Source organism: Gigantopelta aegis, chromosome 12 (assembly GCF_016097555.1).
Source record: "Gigantopelta aegis isolate Gae_Host chromosome 12, Gae_host_genome, whole genome shotgun sequence".
Classification (NCBI taxonomy): Eukaryota; Metazoa; Mollusca; class Gastropoda; order Neomphalida; family Peltospiridae; genus Gigantopelta; species Gigantopelta aegis.
In genome coordinates this window covers 27028383-27047457 of record NC_054710.1, presented here as the reverse complement: position 1 = coordinate 27047457, position 19075 = coordinate 27028383, and the positions used below count along the sequence as shown (strand labels likewise).

The following is a 19075-nucleotide window of genomic DNA, read 5'->3' as shown; positions in this document are numbered from 1 at the left end:
CCACCCGATGAGAACCTCGGTGTAATATCATCTGATGAAGAAATCGATTTCCAACCCAACAGATCTAACTTGCCACCCGATGAGAACCCTCCTGAAGTACTAACCACAGAATACCTTCCACGAGAAGTGCAGAGAATTATAATTTATTTCTGCTTGGACAACGATCCCAGTAGTAGGTTCTATTTACAAAGTGTTAGTATGTTCTTCAGATCGGTCGTTGATTCTTTGCCATTGCCCAGAATGTATATAAATGTGCTTATTCTAAGAAATGTGCCCACGCCAGTTAGTGTCGGACGGCTTGTCCGTGCAGCGGGTAGAGGAAGTGGTCTGGTTGCAGAAATCAGAAGAATAATAAATAACAGAAGATGGTACAACTCGTGGTTGTTTCTTCGAGAGGATTCCTTTAGGTGGTTTGAAATTATTGACATTTGGTTTGGACGTCATTAACTTAGTTTGAGCTAAAAATATGCATGTTTTGAGTGTGAAGTGAAGAGTTATTAAAACTACTATTTTCACTCCGTTCTGTTTTGTTTGTACTTAGTTTGAGCTAAAAATATGCACGTTTTGAGTGTGAAGTGAAGAGTTATTAAAACTACTATTTTCACTCCGTTCTCTTCTCTTTGTACTTAGTTTGAGCTAACAATATGCATGTTTTGAGTGTGAAGTGAAGAGTTATTAAAACTACTATTTTCACTCCGTTCTGTTTTGTTTGTACTTAGTTTGAGCTAACAATATGCATGTTTTGTGTGAAGTGAAGAGTTATTAAAACTACTATTTTCACTCCGTTCTGTTTTGTTTGTACTTTTGTAACAATATGCATGTTTTGAGTTAAGAAAAATATGCATGTTTTGAGTGTGAATTGAACATTTATTAAAACTACTATTTTCGCTCCATTCTGTTTTGTTTGTACTTAACGGAGATACGTTTGCTTTAAAGCCGCTTTTCCTAATTTTCTATGTCCATGGCTACCAGAAAAATGTATAACTGAAACAAAATTCTATAAGCGATGTGTACCTTAAATGCAAAAAGAAAAGAACCCCCACCCCTACCCCTCAAAAACAAAAACAACAACAACAACAACAAAAACCACACAAAAAACAAGAAGAAGAAGCAAACAAAGAAACAAAAAACATGTTCTAGAGAAAACTATTTTACACGGTCTAAAATAATAGTTAGGGTCAGCGGCTTTATCCAGTTTACACTTGTAATTAGGCACAATTGGCATACAAGTATCTGCTGAATTTCAGGTAGTACTAAACAAAATAACATCCGGCTGGGTCAAAGTTCGAGGTGCACCGAAGTGTTGATAGAGCAATAAGAGGGTCAACTTTCTTCAGTTAATACTTTGAGGGAGGGATTGTAGTAACTGAAAAAAGTGGAATCTATTGGTCATAGTTTGGTGCATATATTGCATACAGTGTTTTTAACCACACCCGTGAACATTGTCGCCTATGGGATATTATTTGGTATAGTACAACCTCCATACTGGCTGCAGAAGCTTGGTTTGTTTAACGACACCACTAAACCACATATAATAACCAACCATCGGCTATTGGATGTCAAACATTTGGGAATTCTGACACGTAGTCATCAGAGTAAACCGCAACATTTTTCCTCATGCAGCAAGAAATATTTTATATGCACCATCACACAGACAGGATAGCACATACCAGGTGCACTGGTTGGAACGAGAGATGGCCCAACGGGCCCACCGATGGGAATCGATAACAGACCGACTGCGCATCAAACGAGCGCTTTACCACTGGGGTACGTCCCGCCCCCCACTGTCTGCAGATATACAAAATATGCGAGAAAACGTGCTTTGTGTATAAAAATGTATGAGGCGTGGAAGATGGGGAAGGGGGTGTGGAACAGCATGCATATTATCATTTTTAGCATCTTGACTGAAAATAAATAAATAACGTGACTAGTTGCCTAGTGGTTAAGCTAACGGATAATATCATAATTATTAGGTTCGTATATTAGCTAACGGCTGTTGTACACAAGTAAATAAAAACACATATGAAAGAGTTTACTATAAAATTTTATACTACTACTAAAGAGCAATGCATAATTCTATGAACGTTCGTCACAGAAATATGAAAAAGTATATATAAATGAGAGAAAGGAAAAAAACCCATGAATAATTTTATTATATAAAAATGTTATTCAAAATATAAATTGAACACATTTTATTGAAAGTCACTCTTATTCACCTTTTGAAAAAAGTCATTATTTCATATGAGCACTGAAAGATTCTGTATAATGAGAGAAAGGATGAGAGAAAGATGATAATAAATGAGAGAAAGGAAAAAAACCCATGAATAATGTTATATCTGAACAAACATCGAGGCAGACTGCCGCAAACTGCTTGTCTGATAAACAGCTATGACACACTGATGCTATTCTTACTTCAACCAATAACAGGTCGCCTTGGAAATGACTGACAAATAACATCACACAGATACAAGATGCAAATTAAAAAAAAATGTAGTGGTCAGTATATTTTGTGACTGTTATAGCATGTTTAACCATTCATTTTGGTGACACACACACGCACGCACGCACGCACGCGCACACACACACACACACACACACACACACACACACACACACGGAAAAGGGAGTTGGCTGAGTGCATAACGTTCTGACCTACCAATTGCGGATTTTAATATCCCCTGAACCAGTGCGTCATTGAATATATGTGTTGAATATATGTGTATAAGTCAAACACCGACATACATACAATAGAGATATTCAAACATAAATATATGATAAATGTATACATACATATATACATGCATATATATATATACACACACACACACACACACACACACACACACACACACACACACACACATACATACATACACACACACACATATATATATATATATATATATATATATATATATATATATATATATATATATATATATATATATATATATATATAGCCTATGATAAAACATTAGTGGTGTACTGGTTGGAATAAGAAAAACATATAGGCCCAACAAGGGGATCGACCCTACGAAACTTCGCATCTCAAACAAACGTACTATAATCATGCATGTGCAGTTAAAAAAAATTCCACATGCTTTTAAATTGTTAAAACAAATATCACAATCTAAGGTTTAATATCTTTATTTTATGTGGCAGTTAAAACTTTTATTTTATATGGCATGTCTCGGCCCAAGATGCCCCAAGTGGGACATCTTGGGCAATTGAGACATCTTGGGCTTTCACACCCGTGGCATTTATATATTGATAGCACATTACAGTTACAGACCTAGTCCGAAGAGCCGTAGTAAGTGCATAGGTACCCCAAAACAGAAACCCGTAATACGAATGCTATAATTACATATATAAAGAGTATAAACTCTTTATTACATAACGTTACTATAACATATCTGACGTTATTGTTTGGGGATATCCGTGTAGAAAGTGTGTTTAAAGGGACATTCCTGAGTTTGCTGCATTGTAAGATGTTTCTCTTAAAGGGACATTCCTGAGTTTGCTGCATTGTAAGATGTTTCTCTTAAAGGGACATTCCTGAGTTTGCTGCATTGTAAGATGTTTCCGACTAATAAAATATTTCTATGGTTAAACTTACATATTAAATATAGTTTCTTGTTTAGAATATCAGCGTCTGTATATTCAACGTGCTTCTGGTCGTCTTAATATTTGTAAGAAGCCCAAACTGGATTGTGTCTTCAAATAATTTCGTACGTACGAAACAAAAATATTTTGGGAAATAAAATGAAATTTAACCTAGTACAAATATAAAAACGATCAGAAACACGTTTAATATACAGCCACTAATATGTTATGCAGAAAAATATATTTGATATGTAGGCCTAAATACAATCGTTAAAAAGTCTGTTAGTCGGTAACATCTTAAACAGTGGCGTAGGAAGGTGCAAAAAAGTGGGGGCACACTTTTATATTTACACTTTTACACTATTATAAAGCAAATATAACTCTCTATTTACCCATGTTGCACTGGGGCAACATACATTTTGCCCCCTTGATTTTGGTACTTACTTAGCCCCATTGGTATATATGCAATGCTAAAATTTTACCATTGCTTACCAATGTTGCACTGGAGCAACATATGCAGTTTACATGCGTCTGGTCCTGTTTTTAGTACTATCCTAAAATGGCAGCCGTCGTCAAATGTTCAGCGTGGTTTGGAAGCTGCACGATCAAGCCAAACTTTTGAATGTACATCATCAATCCAAAGTGTCAAAGGTATGTATGATATTTATTTATTACTGTAGAAGTTATATAGAGTATTTATTGAACCACCAACGCAATTTTTTAATTTTGCACGATACGTTCAACTTTGTGTTGCTGAGGTGCAACATTGGTAAGCAATGGAAACTAAATTTTATTTTAATTTTTTCAGATGTTCAAGCGAACACGAAATATCAAAGACATTTTGGCTGCTGTTCTGGATTCAGGCAGTGAATGTGACGAGCTGTCAGAAAGTGATGAGGATGATGAAATTAACGATAGTAACGGTGGCGACAGTTCAGATCATGAAAGTCAGTTCAGTTCTTCAGATGACGAGCCGTTAGCTACACTTGCCAATGCTGCTAAGCAGATAAATAACAAACGAATAACAAAACATCAAGTTGGTTATTGTTTTGAACGACGTAGAAACTTCGTACCCTCGGCCAGTACTGAATTTGATTCTGGTTCCATTGAACCCGAGCCCAAGGATCAATCCCCAATAGAATATTTTAAACATTTTGTTACTGATGAAATGATTGATAATATTGCAACAGAGACCAATAAATATGGTTTGCAAAAAGATGGAATAAATAGCAAGGTAACAAAAGATGAAATTGAATTATTCTTTGGCATTTATTGCTATATGGGGCTTGTAAAAATACCAGCTGTTAGTTCATACTGGGACAATGAGTTGAGGTTTTTACCTATTGCTGATAACATGAGCAGAAACCGTTTTTACAAAATTCAGGCTCTTTTACATTTTGTCGATAACAATCTTGTGAATGATGAATAAAAAAACGATCGAATTTGGAAATTGAGGCCTTGGATTGACTCACTGAGAGAAAATACAGTGTTAGCAGCGATGAAAATCAAAGTATTGACGAGATTATGGTGGCATTCAAAGGTCGTTCAATTCTGAAGCAATATTTGCCAAAAAAACCAAAGAAATGGGGTTTCAAGTTATGGGCAAGGTGCAGTTCATCAGGATTTTGCACGACTTTGCTGTTTATCAAGGAAAAGGAACTGGCATCAGTGGTGATTATGGAGGCGACTTTGGTGTTGGAGGCAATGTCGTGCTACAGCTATGTGAATCTCTGCCTCGAGGCCAACAGCACAAAATATTTGCTGATAATTTTTTCACAAACATTGCCATGGCAAGTGAACTGAATGAGCGTGGATCCCACTTTACTGGGACCATCCGAGCCAATCGCTGTCATTAAGCCCCTCTAAAATCAGAGCAAGAGCTGAAACGAATGGGACGTGGTGCATTTGATTCTGTCATTAAGACAAAAACCAATCAGGTTTTGGTCCGCTGGTTTGACAACAAATGTGTGACACTACTGTCCACTTATGTTGGCTCTGACCCTGTCAACAAGATCAAACGGTATGACAGATCCACCAAAAGCTTCATTGATGTAGACCAACCAGCAGTAATTGGAATCTATAACTCCAAAATGGGTGGAGTTGATCTGCTCGACATGATGTGCACATTGTACAAGCGACAACTAAAGAGTAACAGATGGTATTTATACATTTTTTACCATACCCTAACCATTGCAGTGGTAAATGCGTGGTTCCTCTACCGCCGTGACTGCAAATATTTGGCTACTGTAAAGACAATGCCACTGAAACAATTTCAGGGCATGGTCGCTGCTGCATTAGTGAAGAAAGACAAGGTTGTACGTGGTCGACCTTCTGGTTCTACTGGCTTAACACCACCGCCGGCAAAGAAGCAACGAGTGATGCCTGGACCAGTCAGTGACGTCCGCTACGACAAAACAGATCACTTTCCCTTGCATCAAGAAAAGCGGAATAGATGTAGACTCTGTACAAAAGGCTATACAAGTTGGAGGTGTTCCAAATGCCTGGTTCATTTGTGTCTGGTTCCCGAACGAAACTGCTTTGTTTCATACCATGAAAAACATGGTAACACGTGACTGTGCCTTGTTTCATACCATGAAAAACATAGTAACATGTGACTGTGCCTAATTGCGTACCATGAAAAACATGGTAACACGTGACTGTGCCTTGTTTCATATCATGAAAAACATAGTAACATGTGAATGTGCCTCTTTTGAAATCATTGGGCAAGTTCAATTATGTCATTTACTTGTAATAATAATATCTGAGTTGCAGTTTTCGCTTTTTTATTTGTGTCATATATATTTTACAGTACATACCAATGTTGCACTGGAGCAACATTTTGAAAAAGTAGGTCAAGTTGGTCCAATGAAAAGAATTACAATGGATATTGTTTATCTTCCTGGGAGGCAAACCATACAAGTGGAATTAATTTTAACTCATTTTAAATTGGTTTTGATAAATAGAGGGATAAAGCAAAATACACACACACACACACACCGCTTCCTACGCCAGTGTTAAAAATTGCAGCTAACTCAGGAATGTCCCTTTAACGTGCCCCGCGCACTATTACAGACCCAGATGTCAAAATACACCACACTCGCCAGACCCAGACCCAGACCCGGTGTGTTTTAGGCCAGTCTTCGATAAAAGGCCACAACTTGTTTTGTAACGTACATATAACAAAATGTTCCGAAAAGTATGCTTTATTAAAATAAACGGATGCTATTATTTTTTGCCCAAATGAGGCAAAGTGAAGCATTTGATATCTTATAGAGGATACCCTGGCGCTTCTAACTATACCAATATAGCTGGGGTATATTTAATTTCCGTTTAATTCAAACCACTAGTTTATAGTCCTACACAATGTGTATAACATTAAATGACGTCACAGAAATACTTGGTTGTCTTTAGATTTGTACACGCCATTTTGTTTAACGCTGATTTCTAGTTGAAATTCAAGAGGTTGCGGTACAAAAGCCAAGGTGGGTTTCGTTTAATAGGAGTTTGTATAATCAACTATAGTGATCACACGCTTTTGTCGTCGTTATGCGGAATTCCCCTTACTGTCAACAACAGACCGAGCCATGTTCCGCACTAGGCTCGTGAAGATGGACGACGTCGACAGTGATTCACTTTTCGCACCCTTGTTTTGGCTTCGTACTACATATAGCGTAGTAGTAATGTAATTAGTAATGTAACATTCAACAGCAATTTTGCATTGGAATTTTTCCCGCATTCTTAAAACTGAAATATCATGTGCCCAGTTTATGGTTATTGCAAGGCGATGCGAAGTGACGTCATTGGAATATTGACGTCATTCAACATTAAAATAAAAAATGGTCTACTAACCTTGACCCCTGTCAAAATTATATAACATGCAGACAACACTGTTTACTTGTCGGTATTTTTTTATTTTTCATAATTCTGGACTACAAAATATTAAATTTTAAGTTTTAAAAGATAAAAGAAATAAAAAGTATCTTCTGTCAAATATATCATAATAAATACCGTTCGATACTGGTGCATTTAAAAAAAAATTAAAAAATGCCACCCACAATAATCATATTTGTGGGGACTCAATCTTAGTTAATTTGTTCTAATTGAAACAAGAGTTATTCCTCGTACACCATAGTTGGACGGACCCATCCGGATATCCTCGCTTTTTTTTAGGGGAATTTATAAAAGTAGGCTAGTCTATGAAAGCAACACGCGGCGGGAAGGGGGGGATGGGGGTCTGACATTAGGGAGCAGGCGCGGATCCAAGAGGGGGTTCTCTATCCCTCGCCCCTCCTTTTCCCCTATTTGTTCTCATGTATAAATAGTATTTCTCCCCGCCCCCTCCCCCCCCCCCAAAAAACAAAAAAAACATGAAAGATCCGTATCTTCAGAAGTTAATGTTTGTTTTGTTTAACGACACCACTAAAGCATATTGATTTATTAATCATCGGCTGTTGGATGGCAAACATTTGGTAATTCTGACATAGTAAGTCTTAGAGAGGAAACCAGCTATCAGGGTTTCTGCCAGAGGGTAAAATGGGTATGGCGCCATACCCAGATTTATTTTTTATTTTTTTATTTTAAAGTTAACCTTTTAACAAAATTAATTACTCTTATCACTAATGTTTGATTTTCTTAACACTAACCCTAAACGTAACTCATTTTCTTTATGGGGGGGGGGGGGGGCACACACCCTGTTAACTGTGGTTGCATTCAATCCCATAGCGCCATACCCAAAAAAAAATTTTTCTGGCAGAAACACTGGCTATATTTTTCTGTTAGTATCAACGGATCTTTTATATGTGCCATACCACAGACCGGATAGCACATACCACGGCCTTTGATATACCGACATAATACCAGTCGTGCTGCTCTGGATGGGGCGAGAAATAGCACAATGGGCCCACCGACGGGGATCGACCCTAGACCGACCGCGTTTCAACACGGCGTGTTCGAAACCCTAGTGGAATATGAAAACGTTACGCTAGCTTTTAATATATGACCGGTACTTATCTTTGCTATACAACTCGGAAAACACTGGTTTAATGGACATCTTCGAAGACGTACCAATCCGATTAAAAAAACTATTTTTCCATTTAATTTATTATTAATTAGAAACAGTCCACTTTTGTAATGTAATAGATCACAACGTCTGATAAGGCTAACTCGTCTATACTGTTCATATAGTTCTGAAAAAACAGGAATTGAATTCTGTAGCCTACACAAATGAACTCGTTACGGAAATCAGCGAAGTGGATAAAATTTCACGATTAGTTCATAACTGTTAGCCTACAAAGCTTACGTGAGGTCCCGAAAATGGCAAGCGTGTAACTTTAGGGCCGTACCCTCTAGAAAATAGCATACACATCTCAGGGTTTAATTTGTATAGTGTTTCATTTGTTTATAAAAAAAAGTAGTCCCCCACTCCACCCAGATATTTTGATCAGGGACCGGCCCTGAACTTTCTACTTTCTAAAAACGAAATGAAATTTAGACAAAAGACAATTCAAAAGTAGACGGAATAATAAAACGAAGGAAAAGAAATGATAATAGGTATGTAGGAATAGGCCTAGGTCTTGTTTAGAAGGAAAAAAAGAAGTTTTGTTTACGTGTATTATTGTTCTCTTTTTTTTTTTTTATCTTTAAAAAAAAAAATCAAATAAAACTTCATTTAAATAGTTGTCTTTCAGCCAGAGGTTAATGAATGTACATCTGTTATTTATATATGTATACAATATAATAACAGTAATCAATTATCGTAGCCCACTATTTAATTTGCAGACCATGTGACTGGAATATGATTTGATGCGCTGTGGCATATTGACCAATCCGAGCTATCGGGGTCAGATTATTTTCACTTTTGGAACTCCGGCTGCACGCAGACGCCTGTCTACTTGACAACTTGTTTCGCATTTATGGTGGTGTCTAAAAGGGGGGGGGGGGGGGGGGGGGGGGGGGGGGGGGGAGGGGGGGGGGGGGGAGGGGAGGGGGGAGGGGGGGAAGGAGGGGAGGTGAGGCGGGTAAGATTATCTTTATTATGGCATCCCACGTTTTGAATAAAATCCTTTGTAATGACAGATTTTGTCGGAGTTTGTATATTTTTTATCAAGAACATTGGGGACGTTCTAGATCAATAACATAAGCGGACTTGACACAGATGCCAGAGCTGTTCGTAACTGGTAGTGATAGGTCAAATGGCCTGTTATAAAATGTTGAGGGAGGGAGACTGGTTGGATAATTGTTGATTTAAAAATGCCACGTGAATGTCAATGCCCCAATCAACACTGTCAGTTGAACTAATTGTAGACCTACGTTTAACAAGTTATTTAAAACATAAAAATAATAATATGAGCGATCTAATTCAGTCAGTAGTGCACACCTGAGATGCTTGGGTTGTAGTTCTAACTGAATCACCTCCGCAGAACCAGTGGATTTTTCCCATCACAACTATCCTAATCATGTTCGTTGTAAATAATAAATAAATTCAAGACAAGTTGATTTATACACGTTTAGTTACACGTTCAATAAACCATTTAGCCCGAGTACTCTGACTGTAATGGGGCTAGACGGACATTTGGACGGTTATTTAACCCTTACATATAGACGGATTTTTCCGATTGTCGCCCAGCAGTTTATGACGTTGTCGATAGATGGCGTAACCGTACGGCCGCCATTAAGGGAGTGAAATTCACACAACAATAACATGTGACGGCATTGCATCTGGGTGCAATTTCAGTATTTATGACTGTCTTGGAACGTTTTGTAAAAACAAAACCAGTCTCTCGGATAATTCAACCTCTTTTAAAGATTGTATATTCATATCAATGTCGGTGAAAATCTGTGATTGATTAAAAACATAAATAATAAAGCACGTATACACGCCAATACAAAAGCATAGCGAATAAATTAAACACGCAAGTAAATGTTTGATGGTTATTAAGTGAAACTACTGAATGCATACTAAAATATAGAAAAATATTTCAGTTATGTATTTTTGTAAAAAAAAAAAAACCCGTGGTGTACCATTTTTAAAAAGAAAGACTGACTTTAAATCTAGATACTAACGTTTAGCTGTTACTATTATTAGCTTTGGGATATTCCAGATGTGATCACATGGGGTTGAAGTGGGGCACAGTTCACACTTCCATATATATTGCTCAATTATAAAAATTGTTTTTTTGGTTTTTTTCAAAAATAAATATGAGTTATTATGGTATTAAAGCCGCACACCCTAGTTCCATCCAGCGAAAATAAATTATAATTTGGTTAATCTACAAACCTGTAACACACTTAGATCACGTTTTTATCAAAAAGCAGGTTTTATATCGATAAATACCATGGGAATGCCCATGTCCCAATTGCTTGAAATAATTTTGAAAGTTTGTATTCTGATGTCACCAGTAGATGTCGCTCGAAGCACAACAATGCCTACGTCACGACTAATTTCACAGACTTGGGGTGCGTTCTTTTCACTTCTCCTGGACATGTTCCAACTGTTCTGTCCTGGTTGTATCCCCTCTCCAGATATCGTAGGACTTAGCAAAATTATTGGTTTTAAGGGTTTGTAACGTTTTGTATTGAGATACTTGTCTGAACTTTATTGTTACTGAAAATGTTCACGAACTGTGAATAAAAATCTCACAAATGAACAACAACAAATCGGATCTTGATTGCGCGAACCGTGCACGAGAAAACAAACCGAACCAAAATGATAACGGTCACGTGGTATACCAACGTCTGTGACATTGAAATGGAAATATCCCGTCTAAAAATAGATTAGACCTTGTCTGCTCAACGTTTTTTTTTTCAAACGTGCGTCCGTTTTTCAGAAATACGAAAAATGCATTTTGTGGTATTACAAACACCAGGATTACCAGGATTACCAAAAAACACTTCAGGTGAATGGAAATGTATATTCTAAATAATAAACGGTAAGTAAAGTGCAATTTTATTTGTGAAAAAATGGGTTTAATAGCGAAAAACAACGCCGTAATGGTTAACAACTAGCTGTAACTAGGGTGTGTCCCTTTAATTGTCGACAACGTGAAATTCAATTTGCACGTGCATGCATGGTTCGACATGTCCCGTGTAGTATTCGGTCAATTTGTTTTACTTGTCTTACTGACATCGTTGTCAAGTGAACGAAAACGCTTCAAAATTTGTAAAAAAAAATAACGTTTTATACATTGTAGTATTTTTAGTATGCCAAAAATACCCAATAATTTACGCGAACGGGCGATTGGCATGCTTGATGCTGGCATATCGACAGAAGACGTTGCAAGGCATGTTGGGAGTTCTAGTATATATATTTAATTTTTGGGTAAACTAATTCTTCACTAATTAAAGGGACATTCCTGAGTTTGCTGCAATTTTTAAGATGTTATCGACTAATAGAGATTTTTTAATGTTTATAATTACATATTAAATATATTTTTTTGCATAAAATATTAGTGGCTCTATTTTAAACGTGTTTCTGATCGTTATAATATTTGTACCAGGTTAAATTTCATTTTATTTCCTCAAATATATTTTTGAATAAATTATTTGAAGACAAAATCCAGTCAGGGTTTCTTACAAATATTAAGACGACCAGAAATGCATTGAATATACAAACACTAATATTCTACACAGGAAAATATATTTAATATGCCAGTTTAACCATAGAAATATTTTATAAGTCGGAAACATCTTACAATGCAGAAAACTCAGGAATGTCCCTTTAATACACAGGCAATGTATGTGTCATAATGTTGATCCTGGAAAGAACCCTTTTAAACGTATTTACGTTGAGCAGATGTTTATCTTGACAAGTACATCTTTCTGGTTTGAAAGTCTGAGACATTTTCTGACAGGCCGCAGGTGACAGTGATGTTTGTTTTGACACATGTCAAATAGTTTTAATGTTCTTGAAAAGTTGTGAAGGAACCAATTTCAGTGGCATTTGCATGTATTGCAGTAATAAATTGTCCAACAGGCTAACTAAAGAGTTAAACCTTGCACCCCCGTCACATGTAATGGACTGTAACTGGATGCTATGGGTTGCCTAGCTTGAAATTTTCAGACAATATTCTACAATATCGAGGGCGGGACGTAGCCTAGTGGCAAAGCGCTCACTTGATGCACGATCGGTTTGGGATCAATCCCCATCGGTGGGCCCAATGGGCTATTTCTCGTTCCTGCCAGTGCAATACAACTGGTATATCAAAGGCCGTGGTATGTGCTATGCTGTCTGTGGGATAGTGCAGATAAAAGATCCCTTGCTACTAATGGAAATATGTAGCAGGTTTCCTCTCTATGACTATATGTCAAAAGTACCAAATCTTTGACATCCAATAGCTGATGATTAATAATCAATGTGCTTTAGTGGTGTCGTTAAACAAAACAAATTTCTTTTACAATATCCTATAGTCCGTCCCACAGGAACACCTTTTTCATACTATGAAATTTACTATAAATTATTTATTTATGAGCCGATTAATTTGTAAATTGCACACACAAACAGTATTGTTTTGTTATTTCCAAAACACTTTTACTTGCCATATAACCGTAAATAAAATGTGTTGAGTGTGTCGTTAAATAAACGTTTCTTCTTACGTTTAAACCAAACTGAAATTATTTATAAAAAACAACACACAAAAAACCCCAATAATTTATAGAATAATGGGACGGACTATAGATATATCCAGTAAAGTTTTGAAGAAAAAAAAATCGGTGACAATATATTTTTGGGGGTTCAAGGTCAAAGGTCATGTCGAACTAACTTTCTGGGGGTTGATCTTTCGAATTTTTGGTGTATAATGACATTTATTTGTCTATTCAAGACCTTTAAAGAACAGTTTGACTTTTCTCTCTATCTATATTAATAAATAAGTTGGAGCCTTATGAAAATGGGTTGTACCCTTAACTAGGTCAAAGTTCAACGATCTGTATCTCGACGATTAATTGAGTTAGAAATCTAAACTTTTGGTTCAGAGATTTTCTCATGGACTAGTATATATGTGTACCAAATTTCATTGAAATCTGAGATGGTGTGTCCTAAAAGTGATTCATTTGACATCATGGAATGTCCCATTACTGCCAAAAAGCTATATAGGTTGCAAATGAATCACTACGCGTTTTTGTATGTATTACAACTAGTATAATAGGTAGAATGATGACAATACATGGTGAAAAGGTTTCAGGCCAGCTAATTTTGCCCAAATATCTCCATAATTTTTACCCGAATTTGAGGATTTGGTATAGCACTGGGAGGGCAGTTGCCCCCACGCCCATCTCATATGTTTATTACAGCAGTCACAACATTTTCTGTATGTTTTTCCTAAGCTAAATAGGAGACTATATTGCAAAACAACTAGAGTTCAGTTTCGTCAGGAAGTGTTTAGTCAGTCACCGTCGGTTTGGAAAAACCACCTAATAAAATTAAACTAATTCATTCGAATTAGAAATTGTTTTTTTGTTGGGGGTTTTCGTTGTTGTTTTTGTTTGTTTTTTCGTTGTTGTTTTTGTTTTTGTTTTGGGGGTTTTTTGGGGGGACAGTGTTCGAGATTAACGGTATCCCGATATCCCGGGGATACCAGAATTTAAGTTTGGATACCAGACTTCAAGAACCCAGTATCCCATCGGGATACAATATAATGTTGTTGTTGGGTCTTTTTAAACATGCGTTTTTATTTTTTCGCTGAAACAATGAAAGTCGTAATTTACTGGTGAAGTAAAGTAACAGTATTTCCCCTTACTCGTACCCAGTCTAATGCTATACTGGAGAAATAGCGGCATAGCAATGGACTGGGAACCGCTAAGTCACTATTGTTTTTGTTGGAAGTTTCCTCCCTTCAAATTTTATTTGAGATATTGACTCCACATCTGCAAAAAATTCATACAGGTAGGTTTATCATTAGTAATGTCAGAAACACTTATAGATTACTGCTAAATATTAATTTATGTCAGTAGTACGCAAAAATAGATGCAGTAAATTTTTTGGCCGATTCCGTTTGATTGCGAATTTCACGAATTTCGCAATTTTGATTGCGGTGTAGCATTAGACTGGGAACGAGAACAGTGTCGTCCAAGTTTGTTACGATGTTATTTATGAATTTCATTTAAATGGGATACTAAAATATCAGGTGGGATACCAGATTTTGAAATTTTAGTATCCAACTGGGATACTGCCAACAATGTTTGATCTCGAACACTGGGGGAGTAGTTGGGTTTTTTTAGGTTTTTATCATCATCATCATCATCATCATCGTTTTATTATTATTATTTTATTATAATAATAATTATTATTATTATTATTATTACTATTATATTTCTTTTGCAGGTATGACCCTTTTGCATACCGTCATTGTAGTTGGTGTATTCATCTTTCTCAATGTGAATTTCACAGAAGCTGGAGGTAAATTTATAATAGTAACTTTGCATAGATGGATGGTAGGGTCTATAATACGTATTTGGTAAAAAATAAACTGGGTCCCGGATTAAAAAAAATAATAATTAAAAAAATCTTCTTTTTTTATATTTTAAATTCAATAAATTTAAAATATTCATGACACAAAATTTTACATATTGCAGTCAACAGGTACATGTACACTAGGTTAAGTTGGGGTTTTTTGTCAAGGAAATTCATTAAAAGCAACTGAAACTGATTGTAATGAAGCTTTATTTATCTCTATTACAGATAATAATGATGTGGTCTGAATTTGTTAGGTAATTAGATCTATGGTGACACTGACATGGGATCGAATCCTGAAGACGACAATAAACGTTTTTCATGATAACTGTATTCAACCTTTTCATTCACCAATTATAAAGGACTAACAAATTTTATTTTATAATAATGAAAACTGGTAGAATGTTATATAAGTTATTACTGGAGTCTTATGGTTTGATATGATAGAGGAAACCCGTCACATTTTTTTATTAGTAGCAAGGAATATTTTATATGCACAGACAGGATAGCACATACTATGGTCTTTGATATACCAGTAGTGGTGCACTGGCTGGGACGAAAAGTAGCCCAATGGGCTCCACCGACGGGGATCGATTCTAGACCAACCGCTCATCAAGCGAGCGCTTTACCACTGGTCTCTCACCACACCCCTTTTTTTGTGGGATTTTTAATTAATTCTAAAATTATTCGTTTTTAATTTGTTAAACTGTTGGAATGTGTTTAATGACACCACAAGAGCACATTGATTAATTATTCATCGGCTACAGGATGTCAAACATTTGGTAATTCTGACACACACGTATTAAAGGTCATGGTATGTACTATCCTGTCAGTGGGATGGTCCATATAAAAGATCCCTTGATGCTAATGGAAAAATGTAGCAGGTTTCCTCTCTATGACTATATGTCAAAATTACCAAATGCTTGACATCCAATAGCCGATGATTAATAAATAAATCAGTGTGCTCTAGTGGTGTTGTTAAACAAAAACAAACTATAAACGTTCTGACACGTACATGTAGTCATCAGAGGAAACCCGATAAATGTTTTCTAATGCAGCAAAGTAACTTTTATATGCACTTTCCCACAGTCAGGATAGCACATACCATGGCCTTTGACCAGCTGTGGTGCACTGGAACGATGTTTCAGCTAAAATGCGTATTACCTAAAACACGTTTACCTGGTTTCTGCAAGAGGGTACGGAGGGTAAAATTACGTACCCTGAAATCTCGGCAATTAATGGATTTATATTAAACTAATGTTTAGATGATGATAGTAAGAGCAGTGTTCTCGCTGCACCATTATATTTTGCCGCTCTCCATTCCTGTTCTGCCGCCCTCCATTCCTGTTCTGCCGCCCTCCATTCCTGTTCTGCCGCTCTCCATTCCTGTTCTGCCGCCCTCCATTCCTGTTCTGCCGCCCTCCTTTATTTTTCTGCGCCCCTCTTTATTTTCTCGCACCCTACTATATTCCCAACTCCGCTATTTCCAAATGCATACTGTCTGCACAATGGACATCAAAGGAAACAATGTGCCTTTATGTTTATTTTTCAGAAGAAATTCTTTTACGGGCAAGTGCACAAGAAGTAGCCTGGCAGACAGACCTGACCTTAACGTGCAGCATACCTCTTCCTCCAAAACATGTTAAAAACGTAATGGTTGGTTTTTATATAGACCACAACAAGCCTCAAAACATATGCATGTTTGAAAAATCTCAAAACGGCATATGTCACGGCGACCCTGTGGGTATAAAGGCTGCTTGCATTTGTCCAATCCAGGACAATTCTAAATGGGCGAACTATACTGTGACTATACGGAATATAGAAGCACATATGACGGCATTTTGGTGTGGAGCATATGCTATGAATGGAAGACCAAGTGATATGACAAAGCGCAGCAATGTTGTTGAGGTCAAAATCTTATGTAAGTTATTATTTCTATTTAAAAATTGTACATGCATATACACGCACACGGCTCCGTGTATTTTCACCCTAACATCAGTCGCACACCCAGAGTCTCTTTGTTCCATTCGCCCACTATTCAACTGTTCTATTCAAGACAATTAACGTGCACGTTCAGAGCAAGCTGTTGTAACGCACGCCTGTCCTGGGCACAAGCACCAGCCTCAGCCAGCTCCTCCGTCCAGGACAGGAAAGGTGTGGGGTGGGTAGCAGAAGGGACTTACAAATAATACTAATTATAAATAATAATTCTGGCACAATTTTAAACTGGCAGTCTAAATAAAAACTTAATTATTTTAATTAATTTAGCCCTTGTTGGGAGGGAAGAGGAGGTTAATTGAGGAGGCAGGGCTCGAAACTTGCCAAAAAATATGGTGGCCCAAAACAAATATCTGGGCCACTAAAATTTAATTTTCAGTGGCACAAACTTGCTTTAGGTAGCCCAAACACGAAATATTCATATTTCAGGTTTTAAGCGAAATATGTAAGTAAATAAGCATGTGAAAGGTGCTTCTAAGATAGCAAAGATACCAACATACATACGATGTTGAAATGAAAAATTAAAAAAACCCACTGTCTTAATTGAGCAAATTATATACTTATTTTGTATATATTTTACAAAATGTCTGAACTTAATAATTTTTTCTTTACATCATCAACGCAAAATTGCATGGCGTAACTCGTCTCCCTGGGATAGCTCACATATAATACAAACAAATAATGTACAATCAACTGAGCTACATAATTGTTGTTGACATGTTGACGAAGTGTTGTTCACGTGTTCAGTATTTGTAAGAAATAGATACAAACGAAGTGGGGGTATGGTTCTCCTTATCCTAACATAACCTAACTTCATTTGCGCTAGACAGAACTGAAAACAAATTGAAATTCCTTGGTATGGTTGCTTTTTGCCTTTGCTTCCACCCGGCAGATGACATCACGATCGTGATTTTAATCCGAAAATGGTAACAATTCATTTCATTATTCAATTCAATAGACACCAAATTAACTGGCCAAATTAAAAACCCAATTACAATGAGATTAAAAAAACCAAAAACCTGAGAAATCGGAACACCACTAAGCAGATAACAAAAATACGTTCAGTTCTGCGACCCACGAGGAAGATTTTAATGTGGAATAAATATATGTCATACAATTATTAATAGTAGCTCATATATTATAGAAAGAAGATAGCCCAAATAATATTATTCGGGCGACTAACGCCATTATTTTTTAATATTTAAGTCGCCCAAACTGACCATTAATAGATAAAATAAATCCACACTGTAATAAACATTTTTGAAATGGAGCCCTTCCGTCTACCCCCCACCCCATGCCCTGCGCTACAATTTTACAGATATTTATTGTGACAGGTGGTGAGTCTGGAGGGTATATTTAAGTGAGGAGGTAGCATGGGATAATTATAATCATATAGCATCATGTGTATTAATATTAATATTAATATTTTTTTAAATTATTATTGGAAATACTATCAAATTCTGTTGCATGTATGTTTGGTTGTTTAGCCACTGTTCCCAATGAATTTGATAAATCCTGTGAGAAGTTGTGAATTTTAAAAAAATAACCATGAAAATGTTTTGGACTTAGTTTTTTCCCCGTTCATTTGGAACACATCATTTTCTTTGCAAAAGGACTATCTCCAAACTAATAGTTCACTTATATTTCACTTATAGAAACAAACAGAAAATGTCTTAATTCCAGTTCACTTATATATACCACTGATAAACCATTTATAGGTGAAATATATGTGGAGTATCAGTGATGTATCAGTTAACCATTCTTTTCACTTATACACACTGATACTTCACTTATACCAATATATGGGTAACTTATAGGCCACTTATAAGTGGTGTATAAGTAAAGTATATTCCACTTATAAGTTTGTATAAGTTATTTACGTAAGGAATATTTAATTCCATAGCGCCATACCCAAAATTGTCTTTTTGTCAGAAAGTCGGGTGTCATACATTGAATTATTGGATCACATGTCCAGAGACCTACTTTTCACCATTTACTTCATGTTAAAGTCGCAGACCTTAGTTTCAA

The 19075-nt window shown here is 36.4% G+C and overlaps 2 protein-coding genes across 3 annotated transcripts in view; one reads left to right on the top strand and one right to left on the bottom strand.

The window, feature by feature from the left end:
• Positions 1 to 19075, bottom strand: part of LOC121385934 — a 104110-nt gene that overhangs the window by 71276 nt on the left and 13759 nt on the right. The window lies entirely within an intron of this gene.
• Positions 6969 to 17534, top strand: LOC121386360. 2 transcript variants are annotated; one of them, XR_005959635.1, is made up of 3 exons: positions 6969 to 7085; positions 14921 to 14995; positions 16602 to 17534. XR_005959635.1 is itself a non-coding variant. In XM_041517239.1 (3 exons), exons 1-3 carry the CDS (start codon positions 7188 to 7190, stop codon positions 17111 to 17113), a joined length of 627 nt encoding a protein of 208 aa, XP_041373173.1. In that variant the 5' UTR covers positions 7025 to 7187; the 3' UTR covers positions 17114 to 17534. The 2 variants fall into 2 exon arrangements, 1 of the variants encoding a protein (XP_041373173.1); XM_041517239.1 differs by having other exon boundaries at positions 7025 to 7227.

Excerpts from the sequence above, each read along its gene's own strand:
- LOC121386360 (XM_041517239.1), top strand. The coding sequence starts at position 7,188 with ATGTTCCGCACTAGGCTCGTGAAGATGGACGACGTCGACA. Across the intron at positions 7,228-14,920 it reads GAAGATGGACGACGTCGACA|GTATGACCCTTTTGCATACC; the intron begins GTGATTCACTTT and ends TTTCTTTTGCAG. Across the intron at positions 14,996-16,601 it reads GAATTTCACAGAAGCTGGAG|AAGAAATTCTTTTACGGGCA; the intron begins GTAAATTTATAA and ends TTTATTTTTCAG.